The sequence below is a fragment of the Dunckerocampus dactyliophorus genome, chromosome 7, assembly GCF_027744805.1.
Source record: "Dunckerocampus dactyliophorus isolate RoL2022-P2 chromosome 7, RoL_Ddac_1.1, whole genome shotgun sequence".
NCBI classification, from domain to species: Eukaryota; Metazoa; Chordata; class Actinopteri; order Syngnathiformes; family Syngnathidae; genus Dunckerocampus; species Dunckerocampus dactyliophorus.
The window spans coordinates 20,865,413-20,884,385 of record NC_072825.1 but is presented as its reverse complement, the minus strand read 5'-3'; the positions used below and the strand labels follow the sequence as shown (position 1 = coordinate 20,884,385).

Genomic DNA, 18,973 nt, shown 5'->3' with positions numbered 1-18,973 from the left:
CATTGAACCAGGATCTTTGCTATTTAAAATCTAATTATTAATTTAGAGTGTTATAAGGACATGTTAGGGCACTCTCAAAGTATACAACCCTTTTCCTTGTGACCTATGTAGAGGCACGTTTATCCCAAACAAGGTGCAAAAACAAGGAAGTGCCAACTACAAGAGGAGCGTTTATAACAGTGGCGCTGTCATTTTTAGAGCTCATAATAACACATGTGTTCAGTTTTCGGGCGCAGGGTCCGCCATGGCTGACAGGCGCTGCAATCAAGTGGCGCTCTGGCACATAAGAGTAATTTGAGCGATTTACACAGCATCGCGTGCGAACTCACCGCTTGTCGTGACAGCGGGACAGATGCTTCTCAGGCAAATGCTGCCTTCAGTGCGGGGAGCGTGGACGCGCCACGGCGCATGCTCTCCTACCTCTCCCGACCGGCGGAGGATGAGAACTGAGCCCTGCTCCACAACGGTAAGTCAAACTATGACAATGTTGCCTGAAAGTAGCAGGTGATGTGTTTGCGGTGGTGTGTTTTGTTATTGTTTTGTGTCCGTGTGCGTGGATCAGGTGGGTTTGCGCTCTCGCAGTGAAGCGTGCGTGCCGGGCTGTGCGTGACGCCGCGCCGACAGACGTCAGTTTGAGTGGATGAAGGAGTGTGAGGGAGGCACGCAACCGCTCAGTGCTGCTTGCTAGTGTGGCTATGTTGCAGCACTTGCATTTGACTCCTATTCATTTTGAATGGACTGTTTGTAATGAAACACTTCGTCCATTAATATTTTAGTGCTATTGAGGAGAATGATGATGTCCTGCTTGAACTGCTTTTTGTGCACGCAAGGCTGACTGGGAATGTTGTGCAAATAATCCAGCTTTAATTAATGCCTGTTTGTCAGGATTCTTGCAACTCTTTAAATGAAATGCATTTATTTCCTTTTTGCAGTATAGTCTGCATAACGTGTAATGAACTATACAAAGTATTTGTGAATGTGTGAATTGTGCATTTCTGTCAAAATTCTTCCTCCAGTCTCTATTTACTTATTCATTTATCTTTAAAATCTTTTCCTTCTAACTGATATTTACTATTAATTCAATGTAATCCTCATTTGATTTACTTATGTATCATTTTTATTTACTTTTTCTACCTTTGTTAACATCTTTGTCTACATTTTTCCTGCACATGCAGGCCTCCTGTTAGGTTTTCTTTTTACTCATATTAGCTTGTTATTTTCCAATGTTTTCCTTTTCTTTCCTTCATCACTGCATAAGCCACTCGTCCATTGCTACACATTCTTTATCCTTTCTTTTTTCTAATTAGAAAATGGTGATGCTTAAACACAGGAAGTGGACTATCGGGATTACAGGAACATTGTAATGAAGAGATACATACATAATACCTTAATAAATCAAAGCTATATAGCAAGGGTCTCCAACTTTCACCACTGTTAGAGCTACTAGTCATTGTTACTGTGTGCTATTTTGTGGTCACTTGTCCCTACAAAAAGAGGCATACTGTCTAAATTGACGAGTTACAAAAACACCAAGGGTCTCGTATTGTTTGACCCTTAGGTGAGCTACTAAAAAGGTGGCGAGTAACCAGTTGGACACCCCTGGCATTTTGTATACAGCGTACTTTAGCCTGTTTTGCAATGACATATTGATGCATTATTTTGTGATGACAACAATACTAAGTAGCAATAGTCAATACATATAGTAGGACTAGCACATGAGCAGATTTTTGATATCATGTAAATATGACAGGGGACCGTCACTTGTTGATCCCCCATATACCGTTGTTTCACGACACAGTCCATGCCTACAGGCCAAATTTAAGCTAAGAACATTTATCTCCTTGTGTACATACTGTACATTACCTTAATGCAGAGGCTCCAGCCATACCATATCATGTGAGGATTAAGTCATTTTAAGCCCACTATGGGTTCTTTTCTATGACAATTGCATGTCAGACAACACAGCTTCAGGGGGAGGAAGGCTTCCATTGACATGTGTTGTTGCTGCATTAAAATAGCGTCACTGCGTGCGTGCATGTGTTTGGTCTAGATACTGCTGTTAACATGCGTGGCTGGGCCTCTGTGCGTGCAGCTCTGTGAGGAGGGGTGCTGAGGTCATTGTGTCTGCAGGGGATCTCATGATGGAGAAGGAAGAGGAGGGGGAGTCCAGTGGCAACAACCATAAGACTCAAGTCATACTGCACCTGCAGCCCATCTTGCACGGGTAATACTATGGAGGTTATTATAAAAACACAGCACATTTTTCTTGTTTGAGCAGTAGAAACATATAAACATATAAAATATGCTTACCAGACACTTCATTGGATCCCCTTGTACAGTCCAATTCATTGATAGCATTGCATTTTGAATGATGAATAATGAATAAACAATGGATTTGAAATAAAACAGTGAAGATGTGATTTAACTTTAAGAGATTACACAAATTTACACCATTTAAGAATTTTATAGACGCTATGTACAGTACATCCATTTGCAGGAGTCACCTAATTGCATAAAATGACCATAATTTTAATACTTGGATTAGAATTGTTTGCAATAAATGAGTGCCTTAAATCCATTAAAACTCTTTTTTTTGTTCCAAATACTTGTAGACCTACGTGTCTATGATGGGGGCAACATATTGGGACAACTACTCATATCAAGTACTCCAAAACACCACCACCAATGCTTTGTTTCATTAATAAACATTAATAAATAGAAGTAGTCTGCTCGTACCATTTTAACTGATGTGACAAAATATCAGTTTTATATTTAAATACATCCATATATTTACTCTTGTAAAAAAACACACTGTTAAGGAATGCTTTATTTTCTGATAGGTTTACAGTAAAGGTCAACCCAACCAAAGATAAATATTCTTTATGTCTAACACTATGTCTCCCTCTGCAGGGGAAATTATGACATTGCAGATACAAGCAGCACAGTCTTGGCCATAGAGACCCAACCTGGTAAGTAAAATACGTCTTAATCTCTCGTCATACATATTGATAATTTAAAACAAATGTACATGTTTTTTTCTGTGATATACTGAGCTGCAGATATTAGCATGCGAGGTTGTGATGTAGAATGATGACGACTTTGTAACAGCTTCAGTCAGTGTCCTGCTCATCAGCACCCAAGAGAGTATTTATGTGATGTGAAAAATGCACATTCACATTTTCTTGTGCTAATGAATATGGTGACATGTAACAAAAGTGCACACAATGCAATTTTAATGCTGTGTGTTTTTGCCTGTAGAAGACAGCAAATCACAGGGTGACAGTGTGGAATATGGCTATCCCATCACTTGTGGAGAAAGCAGAGCTGTTTTACTCTTTAAGAAGTTTGTGTGCCCTGGAATCAACGTTAGATGTGTGAAAGTAAGTGGACGTTCCACCTCAAGTGACACGTGTTTGTATGAATGCTGTCAAATTGCCATCTTGGTTTTATTCATCTGTGTTGTTTGCAGGCGTGTTTCAAAGCACAATCTCTTGTCTTGTTTTTATAGTTTAATGACCAGCTTATCAGTCCTAAGCAGTTTGTACACCTGGCAGGGAAAGCCACTCTGAAGGACTGGAAAAGGGCCATCAGACTGGGCGGGGTTATGCTCAGGTAGACACGTTTTTTTCTATTTCTATTTTTTTTAACTGTGTTTTCTTTAAACATTCTCAATAACACCTCAATAAACTCTCAAATAACACCTAAAGCACCAGACTTAAATGTGGGGAAATATATTTTGCACGTAGTAATGGTTCTACATTGATACAGTAATTGTGATCGTTTATACGTTCACAAACCAGCAGCACTGATACATGTCAGTGCCTGTGTATCTTTGTATGTGAGCAGAAACAATACAAGGACTTTGTCCCTGCACTTGACAGCAGTGCAAGGAAATTATGGTTGCAGCTCTGTAAGATGTATTGAATAAAATGAAAAAAATAAAATGAAAAAAGACAGCCAATATTGCAAACACAAATACATAAAGGTAAACAAATGAAAGAGTAATAAAATGCAAAATGGTGCAAGATCTTCTTTAAATGGAGCTTAAATATTACTACATCAGAATAAAACAATCACACAAATAATAGACATCATTAAATGTTTAGCTCTGAGCTCTGAAGTACTGACCAATAAATGAAATAGATTTAATTTAACATAGTATATAGATCATTTATCACAAAAGGTTGTGATATGATACTTGACTGTGTTGATAGTTTGTTCCATTCCTCATTAAATCAAAAGTACGAATGTAACTATGTAACATTTCGAGTGCCTATGTATAACAAAAATATTCATACTTGACTGTTGAGTATGGATAATGTATCACTAGAGATACAATACCACTCTTTGCAGAGTGATTCTTTTGCCCTAGACTTAACTAAATCAAATTTTGAGCACCAGCATAATAAAACAAAAATATCAGTATAGTAATCCCTCATTTATCACGGTTTATTGGTTCCAGACCTGACTGAAGTTGTGCTAAGTAGGATTCCTTATGTATAAATGGAATATTTTCATAGTTAGAGCATAGAAAACCTGTTTACGGCCTTCTAAATACGGTTTTTAACACTATTACAGCCCTCTAGACATGATATAATACCCTATAGTCACCTTTACACTCATATTATCCAATATAGTAGACATAAAAAGAGTAAATAAGCCATTTAAGACATAAATAAGACTCATGCTTGTGTGTGTTGCTACAAGAAGTGATATCCGGGGTTCAGATTTGAGTTTTAGCTTGGCGTGGGTTAAGGCCGCAACAGTAGCCCGTGTTTTCTGAGCGATTATTGTGCCTGCTATGAGATAATTCAAGCCTACAATGAAAGCCTGTTGTTCCGGCGATCTCATCGAACATTCCAATAACATGACCAACACCTAGTGACAGTGTAGAATACTGCATACTGTATCATTCACAGAGTATTTGAATGAGTCTTCTTAATTTAGGCAAAAGATACATAACATTTGCTTCAATATGCATTTTTTTTAAAATTAATAATAGGTCATATTTAACCACGAAACAGCCTGATTTATTAATTTATATATTTGGAAGAATCGTGATAAAGTGAAGACGTGACATTCATGGCGAAGGACGACTGTAGTATTTGACGGTGGTGCACCGATATAGCATCACAAGTAATAGCAATACAATACTTTAATACATTTCATCGTTTCAATATTTTGTAGCACAACGACATCTAATTATAATTTGTGTGCTTGCATTTTAAGAAAATATGAGTATGTGACTGTTGTACATCAATAAGTTATCAGTGTGTAATAGTTATCAAGTTATCATCAAGCAATAGTGAAATGATACCTTGCCGTATCAATTTTTTGTATCACCCTGAGGTAAATCTAATATAGCACAAAACACCTGTATTTGGAATGCATTCATTTGAACAAAAATAAACCAAATTTTGCAGTCATGTGTCAATAATTTGTCACAACAGATTGCAATGACAATACAGTGTCAATATTTTTTCGGCGCATACCAGCTGCTGACAATCATGTCTCGTCTCTTTATCTTGTTTGTACTTGTTCCTAAGAGACAAGAATCAATACACTGGGCTTAAAAGGCAAAAGCTGCTCCTTTCATCATTTGATTCATCAGCTTTGTGTGGTCGGATCCTTGCAATCTTATGGTTAAAACAACTCCGAGCAGCTCTTTAATAACAGACTGTACACTGACCTGCTTCTCCCCCATGTAGAAAAATGATGGACTCCGGCCAGATAGATTTCTACCAGCATGACACGGTGTGCAGCAACACATGCCGCAGCACCAAGTTTGACATGCTGATCAACAGCACGCAGCTTCCTCTGGGAACGTCAGTGCAGCCCAACCCCTCATGTTTGGCTCTCGAGCCTCTTGGAGGACAGGTGCCTCCCCTGACAGGTACATCCTAGTTGGTTGGCACTTTCCATTTGCTGCATTCTCTTGCTCACTGATTCTTCTCCCCATTTTGTGTCATGCACCATTGAACCGGTGCAGACAGAAACACAGAATTTAATTGATCTGTCTTCCAGGCTGCAGAAGTACTTAGACCAGGCGTGTCCAAACTTTCCCCACCAAGGGCCGTGTACAAATAAATTAAAGGATGCAGTGGCCACTTTGATACATTATGTACATTAAAGAGACTAAAACCAATCCCATGTAGTTCAAGATATTCTAGGCTATGTAAAGAAACCATTGGCATCTTAGCTTTTGTGTTGTAGGCGACGAAAAAGATATTTATTAGTGTGATATAGCTTATCTAATATATTTTATTAATAATGAATTAATTAAATTGTTAGAATATGCCTAGGGCTAATAAAAAAAATGGCCCCCGGGTTGCACTTTGGACACGTCTGACTTAGAAAGATACAAAAACAATTGATTGGCACTTCCCTTAACTCTATCACTATTACAGCAGAACCTCTAAAGTCGAACATCACAGAGGTCGTACATTTTGTAATGGCACGGTCACTGTGTGTGTTTTGTTTTTTATTGGGGTTTTTGTGGCTAATGAATTAATGTACTAATGCTCCTTTTCCACTGCATTGTACCTTATGAGGTATTATTTGTTACCTACTTAGTTGGTGTTGCATGTGTGCTGAGTCGATACCAAACAGGTGACGTCAACCACTGCTGGTTGCTGACATATTCGTCATGGCCTGATTATTGTAACATTTTACGAGACACAGCTAGAAATAACAAAATATCAGCACACATGCTAATGTTAACCCTGGTTGCTGCTCCTTGGCTGTGGATGGACACAATCATGACTTTGCTACAGTAGTCTGTTTTCTTGCAGCCCTCAATCTCCACCCATGCATCCATTTTCTATGCCGCTTATCCTCACGAGAGTCGCAGGGGTATGCTGGAGCCTATCCCAACTGACTTCGGGCAAGAGGCAGGGTACACCCTGGACTGGTCGCCAGCCAATCGCAGGCACCCCTCAATCTCTATGATAGAATGTATCTTCTTACCATGGTCAACACTGACATGCTGAGAAGTAAATACAGGAGATCCCTGCTCTCCTTTTTTCATGCTGTTTGTTAGTGTGTCTCCTTCTGACTGATGTGTTCAACACTGTGCGGTTTTCACAGTTTCTCGTCGTATTATTTGGAAGTGGATAACCGAGGCGAGTAGAGTTCAGCAGCGCTGTGCTGTGGAAAAGCGGCACAATTCCAAAGACGTATTATCCCAAGCAACGGGTTTTGAAAGTTGAATTATTTTTTGCATATTGCGATGAACTAGGGTTCCCTTCTTTTTACACTTTTTGCGACAAGAATGCTGAAAAGTAAGCACGTGGAGCACATGAGGCACAACTTTCCTTTGGATTACATCGTTGCGGTTTGTCTTCAAAGTTAAAACCAAGATCTTTATTGTTTTTATGTTTTATCGTGAACAAATATTATTCCAAACAATGGCTGTACAGTAAATAAAAGATTAATATGGGAACAGTTTGACCCTGGAACAGATTATTTCTTTCGTATTTACATTAATTCCTATAAGACGATTTGTTTGACATTCAAACAAATTGGAGGTTGGCCAGCATCACAGAACGGATAGTGTTTGACCTTAGAGGTTCCACTGTACTAATAATTAGCACAAGTATTGGTTAAAATTTTCCCTTTTTCATTTCAGGAGAGGTTCTACATGATTCAGCTGACATAGATGAGTCTTTGGATGATAAGTTTGGAGGAGAGTGGAGCACTGCAAACACCACCACAGCCAATGGACATGCAAAGAGGAGGAGGACTGACACACCTGGTAAATAGGATAAGCACATTGCCTCAAGCTGCAATGTAAAAGTGGTAGAGAAAAAAAAACTGTACAGTGGATGCACATTCATGATTCAGCATTCGTTGCCCTGCAAATTTTTGGTTAAAATATAATTATTTCATTTGTATATTTTTTTTCTCCGGCAAATTTTTGGTTTTTTTCAGAAAACACATTTCATTCACCCCAAGTCATGAATAATTGATTAAAATGTGATAATACAGGTGAAAGGTACAGCATTCACTGATAATTTTTTCATCAAGCCTTGATATTTTGCGTTTTGTTCGGTGGTCCTTGAATGTATCACAGTTGTGTGCTGTGACAAAAAAGTTTGTTTGGCTACTGTTCTGGAGAAGAATCAAATGTAATAACAGCAACAGTCACTTTTTGTCAGGATTGGCTTTAGTCAATGTGCTGGATCTCAATACGCAGAGTGGAGCAAAAGGTCTGTGCAAAAAGGTTTAATAACAAAAAGAGGCTCACAAAGAGTACAATACAAAAACACAAAAAGTCAAAGTACAACAGAAAATCCTCCGGGCAAACCACGGGAAAAATACACGAACGAAAAGCGCTGCTAGCACAGATAGCAGGATAGTGAGATACAATACAACAAAAACTACACTGCTGGAACTACCAAACAGGTGAAAAGTACTCACAGGATGTAACCAAAAACACTGCTGGCGATAACCAAGCAGGAACACGAGACACGAGATGACCAGAAGGTATGGCAAATACAGAGAGCTCGAAAAGCCGGCAGGTACATGAAACTAGCAAGTAGCATGAAAACAATCTGGCAACGGAGAACAGGTGTGTTTTTCTTATGAAGTAGATGGGAATTAGCTGCAGGTGTGCGCGCATGGCTCCTCCCAGGCCAGCTGGCCTTGCACTGCAACTAAAACACAAGCAGGGGGCCGCAGAGCAGCACCACAGATCATGACACTTTTATTGCAAATGTTGATCAGAAATACAAAACAAGCTAGCAGGAGCGCCTTGGGGGGGGCAGAGTCATGTGTCAAAAATAGACATTTCTAAGGGTGTATCAATCTCTCGTGTTTTTTCTTTATTTGGATAAATGGACACAAACTACATCCACACTAATAAACACATTGTTAAATGAATACCCCACTTTAAAACTCAGCATTGTTATACAGGGTTTTTCAGAAGGAATGGACCAATTTCATTACGCAATATTTTATTAAGGAAAAGCAATAGAAGAATCCAACCATGTCACACGTATTCTACTCACAATCAGGTTTTATTTCCTGTGTGGCCACCACCTGCATGACAGGCAACATCCAAGAAGTGTATCAGCATATCACGATCCACCGAGTTAACTGCTGTTGTTATTCAATGTTTAAGGTCGTTGAGGTTAGTGGGTAGCGGCGGAACATAAGGAGATATTTTACATATCCCCATAAAAAAAAAAAAAAAAAAAAAAATCACACACGGTGAGGTCTAGGGATCTTGCAGGCCAAGCACAAAGAACAAGATTTTGCGCCCCCCTAACGACCAACTTTGCAATACGACTACAGCCCCTCAGTGGCAGCCATTGAAAACTTAGAAAACTCCTCTCTCAAATTCAAGATTCAAGATTCAAGAGTTTTATTGTCATATATATGCACAGTAAAACAGGTAGTTCTGCTATGCAATGAAATTCTTGTTCTTGTTGGCCTCTCGTATGGATCTTCTTCGGTCTTATCTGGCCATTTTGTAGTCCTCAACGGTGCCCATGACAAATGCAGTCGAACGAGCACGTAGCTTAGCCCTTACAGGGTTTTTGATTAGGGTATTTTCTGTAATACTTGGTGGTGCTAACAGTCTCTATGCATGTGCTAATGTAGCCAGTAACAGCAGAAGCATATTCATCCAAATCAACAGTACAATCTTCCCTCTCCGCTGCAGTTCTAAACACATCCCAGTTTGTGCAGCCAAAGCAGTCCTGAAGTACTTGATCAGTTTCTTCATTCCACACTGACTCATTCTGTGACGATGCTTGAGAACTGAAGCAATGTGTCATGAAATCGGTTCATTCTTTTTTTGAATCACCCTGTATTTGCTACATCGCCTGTATTAGGGGACAGGCGTACCTAATGAAGTGACCGAGTCTTGTGTTACTTTGAAACTAATTCCCTTAAAAAAATCTCAGTACTTTTCTTCTTATCCCCTTTAATTCCCTACTCTCTTTTTTTTTTTAGCAGGAAACACACTTGGTCTCAGTATATAATCTTCTCCATAAATAAACTTGACTTGACCTCTTTCTTTTTTTAACAACTTATTTATCTTTCATCTCTGCCGCTGCTGCACCTCTTCTTTCTCTCCTAATATCTTTTTCTCAGGATTTAGTCTGTATGTTTGATTTAGAGTTGTGTTCTATATTTATTGCTATTTAACAACCTATTCCACAACAGAACACAACCGCGCTCACCCAGGTTATAGAAAGGATGCAACCTTTCACATCGACATATAGTTTTTAAAGAAATAATAAGACTTTCCTGCTTGATTGTTGGTGTTCAGATGGCATATTGAGCCTGTGGAAGGGCGTTGCAGAGTGTGGACTGATGGGCGGCGTCCTCTCCGGTCTTCAGACGCAGTTATTGGCCACTCTGAAAGGACTTGAAGTTCGCACTGAGAAAGATGAGCTGCAGGAGATGGGTGAGTTCCCACTGTGAGAAACGTACAAATCACTGAGCTTTGAAGGGAAATTGATTTGCTTTGAGCAGAATATCGATCAAGTAAATGTTAATTCAGAAGGCCCCTCCAGCTAAATATGCCCATTTTTAACCTTGTGTACATATTGATAACAAATAGCATCAAGCGTTCAAGTTTTAAGTATTGAACTATTTGTTTGTTTTGCAGACGCCATCATACTAAATTCCCTGTGTGAGATGTTTGGGCTTTTAGACTCTGTGAAGCAAGCGCTGGAGCAGCGGTGCAGCCAGAGGGAAGATAACAAAGTTGAAAACGATGGCGTTTATGGTGAGGCAGGCAGCCTATAGTACATGTAGCTATCTATCATTTATGTTAAACACAATCTGTTGTGGGACAGTGATCAATCTTTTGTTTGTTTTGATTTATGACTATTCATGTCCCATAAATCCCAAAATGTTGGAAACTGACACAATAGGTTTCACGGTCAAAGTGTTGCCTTCATAATACATTTTTTTTTTAACTGTACAGGCTATGTTTTAAGAAACATTTTGACATTGTTAACAAAGTGAATAAATACTTTAAACACTGTCATTTAGCCACAAATGAATTGTAAAGGTATCTTGGGGTGTACTCCAGCTTCCTCGCACTGTCCAAAAATATGCATGTCTAAATTGTCTTTAGGTGTGAATGTGAGTGTGTATGCTTGTTTGTTTGTGCAGCGTGTTCCCTGTGATTGACTGGGTACATACGTGTATGCATATAAATACTAGTACATGTATGTCAAACACCCCTCACATTTCTGCAAATATATTATCATATCTTTTGATGGGACAACACTAAAGAAACAACACTTTGATAGAATGCAAAATCATGTACAGATTGTGTACAGTGTAAATTTACTGTCCCGTCAAAATAACTCAACACACAGTCATTCATCTCTAAACCGCTGGCAACAGAGGTGAGTACATCCCTCATAAAAATGTCCAAATTGTGCCTATACAGTGTCCCCTCGCTACATCGCGGGTCACCTTTCGCGTATTCCCTGTTTTGTGGATTTTTAATGTACAATTTGGCATATTTTTTTTAACAGCGTATGAACGCGCATTGTGTTGTGCGTGCTTGTGGTGTATGAGAGCAACCTATCGGCGCTCTGTTGTATGTGTCTGCTATTGTATTTACTACTGCTACCAGTAGAGGGTGTATACTCATGTTGAAGACTTGTGCAGCTCCAACTCGTCTCAGTGTGTTTACATCCCTGTACGAGCATATTAGGAACCCACAGTAGACAATAGCCAGCTAAATATAGAGCCACAACAATCCTTATCCTTATAGAACCCGCCCATTGTGTTCTGCGTCCGGATTGGCTGAAGACCATTGTCAATCAGTGTCTTTCGTGCCGTCGCTATGAAACTAGCTAACTGTGTGAGCTGCTTGCTAACCGCCAACAAACAATAGAAGAAGAAGAAGAAGCAGCCAACCGGCTAACTAAATCTTCGGTTCGCGGAGTAGGACGAGAAGGAGGACGACTTCAGGAGTGGTCGAGCATATGTCGTTGTGGTGGAGAAGGAGGAGGAGTTATTGAAAAAAAGGACAAATGGTCGTCTTCGTTAGACTCTTGTAAAAGAGGTAGTGTTCTGTGGGTGGTGTAGAATTAAGCAGGCCTATTAACTCTTCATAAACTTTCATCACACGCTCTGTTCGGGTTGTATCATAAAGCTACAAAGTAGCTTTTCTTCACTTCTCCTCCCCCCGGTCTGCCTATAACTGTTGGTCCCATTAGCAGTGTCACAGTGCCCTCTACTGGTCAAGCATGTACAGTAGCAGTATAAATACTGATTGAGTGACTACAAGGCAAAATAAAATAAAATATAGACCAGTCGGCTTATGTTCATATCCGCGAATGTTCGCTAGTCGGATGTTCGTAAGTTGGGGACCTAGTGTAGTGTCAATATTTAGTGTGGATACCGTTCGTCTTAACTCTCTTGGGCATGGAGTTTACTAGAGCTTTACAAGTTGTCTCTGGATTCCTCTTCCAACTCTCCATGACGACATCACAGAGATGGTGGATGACACCTTGCACTGCTCTATCTTCTGTTTGAGGATGCCCCACAGATGCTCAATAGTGTTTAGGTCCATCACCTTTAACTACCTTCAACTTTTGCAGCAAGGTTGGCAGCATTCATATGTTATTTAACAAACACAACCTCTGGATATGCCACTGAGTATGTGCACTCAATTTCGTTGGTGGACCACGGTGAGACCTGTTCTGAGTGGAAGCTGTCCTGTTAAAGCTGTGTATGGTCTTGGCCACCGTGCTGCAGCTCAGTTTCAGGGTGTTGGCAATCTTCTTATAACCTAGAACAGGGGTCACCAACGTGGTGCCCGCGGGCACCAGGTAGCCCCCCCACGACCACATGAGGTGCCCGCAAGCCTGCTTTTCATTCAGGTTTTCAGTTAATAATGAAAGAACAGTAGAAAGAAATGCATTCTGAAATACAAAATGTGAGTTGTGGACACCAGCATTTTGTTAATGTTCTGGTAAAACAAGCATATTCGCTTTGTTTGGGTTTAAAATAAGCTCTGAAAATAAATGTTACAAAAATGAGTAGCTCTTGGCCATTTTCATTTTGTAAAAGTAGCTCTCACAAGGAAAAACGTTGGTGACCCCTGACCTAGAAGATCTTTATGTAGAGCATCAATTCTTTTTTTCACATCCTCAGGGAATTTCTTTGGCATGAAGTGCCATGTTGAACTTCCAGTGACTAGTATGTATTTAACATACCTGCTCCCCATTGATACTAAGACGAGTCACATGACACCGGGGAGTAAAACTGGCTAACAGGGCCCAATTTGTTTGTTGCCAGCGGTTTAGACATTAAAGGTTGTGTGTTAAGGAGAGGTTGTGTGTTGAGATGTGTTGAGATTTTGAGGGGACAGTACATTTATACTGCTATCTAAGCTGTTCACTGACTACTTTACATTGTATGAAAGTGTTGTTTCTTTAGTGTTGTTCCATGAAAAGATATAAGAAAATATTTGAAGAAATGTGAAAGATGAACTCACTTTTGTGGCATACTGTTTGTTATTTGCTTATAACAATAGCTCCTTTCACATTGCCTGTAAAAGCCAACTGTTTTATGTGGCTGTTCTGTGGAAACTACATCGATGTGAATGGGGAGGAGGTGAAGTTGACCAGTCAATTTTCTGCCTTCAGAGGTAGTATCTGATCTCTAATAGCCGTAGGACGGCGCTTGTGTGTAAAGGAATGCTGAAAGGCACGACAAGCGTGTGAAATTTCTCACCTGAAACTGTGTTGAAAGCAATTGCTGCTGTCTCTGTGTAAAAGCACGCATAGTCATAGCAATACCCCAATCTGCTGACATCTGTGTAAAAGACACAGGTGGAAATATGTTGGATCTTTTGTTACCGCTATGATGCAGCAATTTTACAGCATCTCTCTATAAAAAAGCCTATTGATTCTCTTCTTTTGGTCTTCTTCTCTTAACACCCCTTTTTAAAAACCTGGTCTCTAGGAATAAGTGTTGCTAAAAAGCCAAATAAAAAGCAAACACACACATGGTCTCAAAACATATGCTGACTGTCTGTCCCATGTGATGTCACCCGAGACGATGGTTCAAACAAAAAATGTTCCCTTGATTTTAGGAGGCATGCATTCATTCACTTTCACTGTGGGGGTGAGAGGTGGTGTACACCCTACAGTCGTTGCCAGTTAAGTTGGTTTATGCTTGACGCAACCGCGATGTCCGCACGGTTCCAAGAGGCCAAATTACGTCACTTTTGCAACCACTACCCTCGGTGCGGCGTCCACGCGGCCCAAATTTTCCGCACTCCGCACCTAGGAAATTTTTTAACTAGGCGGGACCGCGGACCGGGTCCCGCGTGGAAAAACATGGCGGACAAGCAAGGTGGTGGAAATTCGAAAATACAGACATCCTTATGATGCGGCTCATAAAAATCACCGCAATCAACACATTGTGATCAATTATTGGAGAGAAATTGCTACCACTCTTGGAAGAGACGAGGAGGCAGTAAAAAAAAAGTTGGACAAATTTAAGAGACTGATATGTGAAGGCTAGAAAGGGCGCTAAAGGGAAAAGTGGTGATCTAGGAGGAGGCAAGGATGCCCCACCAATTCTGAAAGAGTGTTTTATCAAACACAGAAAAATGTTTAAGCTCATGCTTGTCACTGTGTTGTAAACAACGCTTTCTACTTCTACTATGGTGTATTGTTGTACAAATTCCGGAGACCTTCCACACTGCACCCTATCATCTAGGAAAATATAGGCTAACAGCTGGGACATGACGCACTGACTATAAATGCTGCAAAAGTTGTCTCTGCCTGATTCCGCATGTCTCATTTCCACGCGGCATAACCCAAGCTTTACTCACTGGACACATTTAGGCAAACAACCAATCAGCCTCAAATTCAGGAGATCGAGGGTTCAAATTTTTGCCCATTTCCCCATGCGTGCGTGGGTTTTCTCACAACACTTTAGAGGCATATTCTTTAGACTAAGAGGTTCTACTGCACAGTATAACTTGTATTCCATCTCTCTGTAGAGCTGGAGGAGCTGTCAAAGGAAAGGAGGAAGCAGGCTTGGATTAAAAATCCATCCTACAAACACACGTCCCACAAGCACCTTCGACCCCAACGCAACCAGCCATCCAATAGTCAGCTGTCACCCATCATCAGCAACACTGTGATCCAGCCACTCTCCCTTTTGGGCTTACCTGCACCGCCGTACACTCATCCACCCTCCATCAACCCTCAGCACGTCAGCCACTTCCTTGCTCAAAGAGGGCTACGAGGAGGGGCCGGGAAGAACGAAGAGAGGGCGCAGGCGCTCTGTGAGTCGGGCAAAGCGGAGAAGGTGCTCAGGCCAGGACAAGAACTAACCTTGGGTATCCACCAAGGTCTTGGACAGAGGGGGTGCAAGCTTCAGCCTCAGTTAGGAAGTGAGGAGGCTGATGAGGGAGAGAGCTTGCATGACTTTCAAAAAGTGGGTTTGGGGAGGAAGGGTTTGAAAAAACTTAAAAGTAAATGAAACAGAGAGAGATAATCCCAAAGTCTAAAGCGATTTCTAAACTGTTTGTCTGTTCGACTACTTTCATAATCAGTCTTTGGTGACTGTGTTTTCCCTTGTGTAAAAGTAGTTAGAGAAATGTGAAAAAATTGAACATTTCTTACGATATTTGTAATCAAGAATACTTTTGTGAGTGATTGTATAATTGTAAGTGTTGAGTTTTTTATTATGCAAATTTTTAAACACCAACATCTCACTCAAGCTTGTGTATAGTCACAATATACTAATGGGTATAGTTGCTGTCCAATTAAAAGCATGTTGTTTTGAGAGTTTTTCTGACTAGTTTTTTGACTACAAAAAGAGATACTAGATCCATGCTTTTAATTGCACAGTGCACAGTACACTCAATGCCTGATGAATATTCTGAATTTTTTACAGCTACAGTATAAATTAATGAATAATCTTCCTTTACAATTGAAAAAAGTCAAATATGATCTACATTGTGTTCAGGCGGCGTTTCATTTCCAAAATAGCCCTGTATGATTAATGGACACATTTCAATAAATCTCTTCATGGTTAAAGCTGTATTTCTTTTAAATGCTAATGTCCTCCGGGTAATGCTCCACTGGTGCAGTCTCAATTGTTTCTTTTTCCTTTGCTGCTATAATGTGCTGGAGTTTAGAGGGTAAATCAATATCAGATTATCCGCAAAGCTGCCCTTTGAGTATTGACCTTTCAAGCATGTTGATCTTGAGGTTACACACACAAATCACTGCTTTCAAATAATCTTTTTTTGTCCAAAAGTGCAGTGCGCTGTGTGATGTACGTCCAACAGAACCCTCCATTAGCTTGCTGTTACCCAGTGCATATCATCTCATGTGTCAATACACTGGCAGCTGTTTTAAATGTGAGTATTTAGTCACTATGAAGTTTTACGTATCCCCACTTTTGATTCATATTTTACACATACAGTGAAACCGCCAAGGTGAATCCCCACTATAAGTGGTACAATTTGGCAAGCAAAAAAAAAACATTGAAACATCTGCTTCCAAAGAACAAAACTGGACTTTAACAGCAAATCTGACTTCAGCCCAGTGAGCATCTCAACGATAAACTCCACAAGTATGTTTTACTTTTTCTTTGGCTTTTTAAAAACCTTTTCTGGATAGCTATGATGGCATAGAGGACTAGTGTGATGATAATCATACAACTTATTACTACAATATGAGCAATACAGTTAATGAAATCTCATATGACCAAGCAGGTAAACAGAAAAGCATGTCGCTGAAGGAATAATGACTGATAATGGCTAATGACTAGCACTAGCAGATGTGTTATGGGTCATTCCTACAATTCGGTGCCATTTGCCATTCGTCCTTTTTAGTTAGACTCGGACCTTTAGGAACGAATTAATGTTGCTAACCAATGTTCTGCTGTAGTTCCAGAAGGTCTGACTAACCAAAACGTTCGCTAACCAAATCAATTTTTCCCATAAGAAATAATGTAAATCCAATTAATCTGTTCTAGAAAGCCAAAAATGTTAACACAAAACACGTGGTTTTGCAATTATAGTTTTACACACAGAAAACAATTTGAAATGCATATACACTAACTGGTCCAAAACGTTTTAGAACACTCCAATTTCTCTGGAGGAAAAACCTACATTTTTAAGTGTTAAGATGGTCTGTCTCTCTTCCATTGTTAATTCCCTTTTTTCTTGCCATTTTTGTAGCAACAAATTACTTTCTCCAGGACAATGCTGTTCAACTGATGTTCACGAGGGTATAGTACCACAGACTCGGAACACCTGTAGGAATTAGTTGCACCAACTGCCAAGGCTTGATCCACCTCCATTTCTGCAGAACAGCTTTACATTTTGTGGTACCTGATACAGACATTTTTGTATAATTTTGAAATATACAGAACTTTTCAGTTTTGGGTAACCTTACCCTTTTTTAACCTCTGGCACTTCACCACTTATCTTTGTACTATTGCAAGCTATTCACTGGACTTGACTTCTACAGATGCACTATCGAAAGTGTCCTTACCGCCTCCATCACTGTTTGGTACGGTAACTGTACAACACGTGATAGGAAGGCACTCCAGCGGGTAATCAAGACCTCACAGAACATTGTTGGGGCAGCCCTCCCCTCACTGCAAGACATTTATAAAACTAGAGTCCTACACAGAACACACAACCTCATCAAGGACAGCACACATCCACAACACTCATTATTCACACTCCTACCGTCAGGCAGACGCTACAGGAGTTTGAAGTCCAGGACCACAAAGCTGGCAAACAGCTTTTACCCACAGGCCATCAGGCTTCTCAACGAAGCACTCACACACGCCACACGCAACACAAGCACACACTCATAGCACTTTATTTATTTATTTGTATTATTTATTTGTATTAATGTCTCTTCTGGTTTTGTTGCTTAATTTATTGGTATTTATGTTTGTTTCTTCTGTTCTTATTCTTTCTTGTGTTTTCTTTCTTTTCTTTCTTTTCTTGGGAGAATGAACAGAATAAGATTTTCATTGCATGGTATAACTGCTGTTTTACCATGCACACGACAATAAAACTCTCTTGAATCTTGAATCTTGAACGACTTGATTTTCAATAAATAACTGAAAAAATAGGGGTGTTCTAAAACTTTTGACCGGTAGTGTAAATACTTATAAATGATGAATGAAAGGGATAAATGAACATTTAAGATTACTTTTACCGTCAATGAAGATGTGATTCTTGACGTGACTGTTCCCAAAGACATGATGTGGCAGCGAAACACCATACAGACACCACCTTCCTGTTTTGCCATGACTTATTTCTTGAATTCAATAGTGTTGCTCACCTCAGTAACCCAAAATGGTGGCAAAGAAAGTGGCATGTGCCAGGAAGGGAAGGTGAGAAACACTGTTGAATTCAAGAAATAACTCAAGACAAAACAAGATGGTGGTGTCTGTTTGCTATCTCGCTGCCATATCGTGTCTTTGGGAACAGTCATGTCTTCAATGAAGGTAAAAGTAATCTTAAAATGACATTATAGACTGGAGACATAGCTGACTTACAGTTTTGTTTACCATTTTATTAGCAAGCTAAGCTTCTTTGTCAGAAGCTAAGGACGTTTTGTGATAAAATTATTTCAAGAACACAGTTGGACTCACGCAGTGTATTAATAACGACGCAAGCCATATTGTACGCTGACTGGAAAATGTATGCAAACTGAGGTAAAATTGTGGCGTACGTTTTCTATGTTAACCAAAACAAAACGCTAACCGAGGTTCAACTGTAGTTATTAATCGGAGCAATACTTATAAAACACCACTAGGTGCCAGTATTGCTTCTCTAACATCTTCAAATTACCCTCTGTCAGGCATCTTCAAAGGGTGTTTAGTTTTACTTTATTTTAGTATTATTATACAGTGATTAATGTCACTTACATGACAGTTAAAAGGATTGCCGGTACAGTTGACAACTTTACATTATTTCATTTCATCACATTATATAAGTTTT

At 39.8% G+C, this 18,973-nt stretch overlaps 1 protein-coding gene across 2 annotated transcripts; it reads left to right on the top strand.

Annotated features, from left to right (window-relative positions):
• Nucleotides 1-2: 2 nt before the first annotated feature.
• LOC129185157 (glucocorticoid modulatory element-binding protein 1-like) lies at nt 3-17,116 on the top strand. Of its 2 annotated transcripts, none has more exons than XM_054781892.1 (10): nt 3-466; nt 2,131-2,224; nt 2,911-2,969; nt 3,259-3,380; nt 3,509-3,612; nt 5,709-5,893; nt 7,628-7,753; nt 10,277-10,414; nt 10,619-10,738; nt 14,993-17,116. In XM_054781892.1, the coding sequence occupies exons 2-10, from the start codon at nt 2,139-2,141 to the stop codon at nt 15,475-15,477; spliced, it is 1,425 nt and encodes a 474-aa protein (XP_054637867.1). In that variant the 5' UTR covers nt 3-466; nt 2,131-2,138; the 3' UTR covers nt 15,478-17,116. The 2 variants fall into 2 exon arrangements, with proteins under 2 accessions (XP_054637867.1, XP_054637868.1); XM_054781893.1 differs by having other exon boundaries at nt 447-466; nt 2,093-2,224.
• Nucleotides 17,117-18,973: the final 1,857 nt, after the last annotated feature.

Coding starts and splice junctions, on each gene's coding strand:
- LOC129185157 (XM_054781892.1), top strand. CDS start 2,139: ATGATGGAGAAGGAAGAGGAGGGGGAGTCCAGTGGCAACAACCATAAG. Junction 2,970..3,258: donor GGCCATAGAGACCCAACCTG/GTAAGTAAAATA, acceptor TTTTGCCTGTAG/AAGACAGCAAATCACAGGGT. Junction 3,613..5,708: donor CTGGGCGGGGTTATGCTCAG/GTAGACACGTTT, acceptor TCCCCCATGTAG/AAAAATGATGGACTCCGGCC.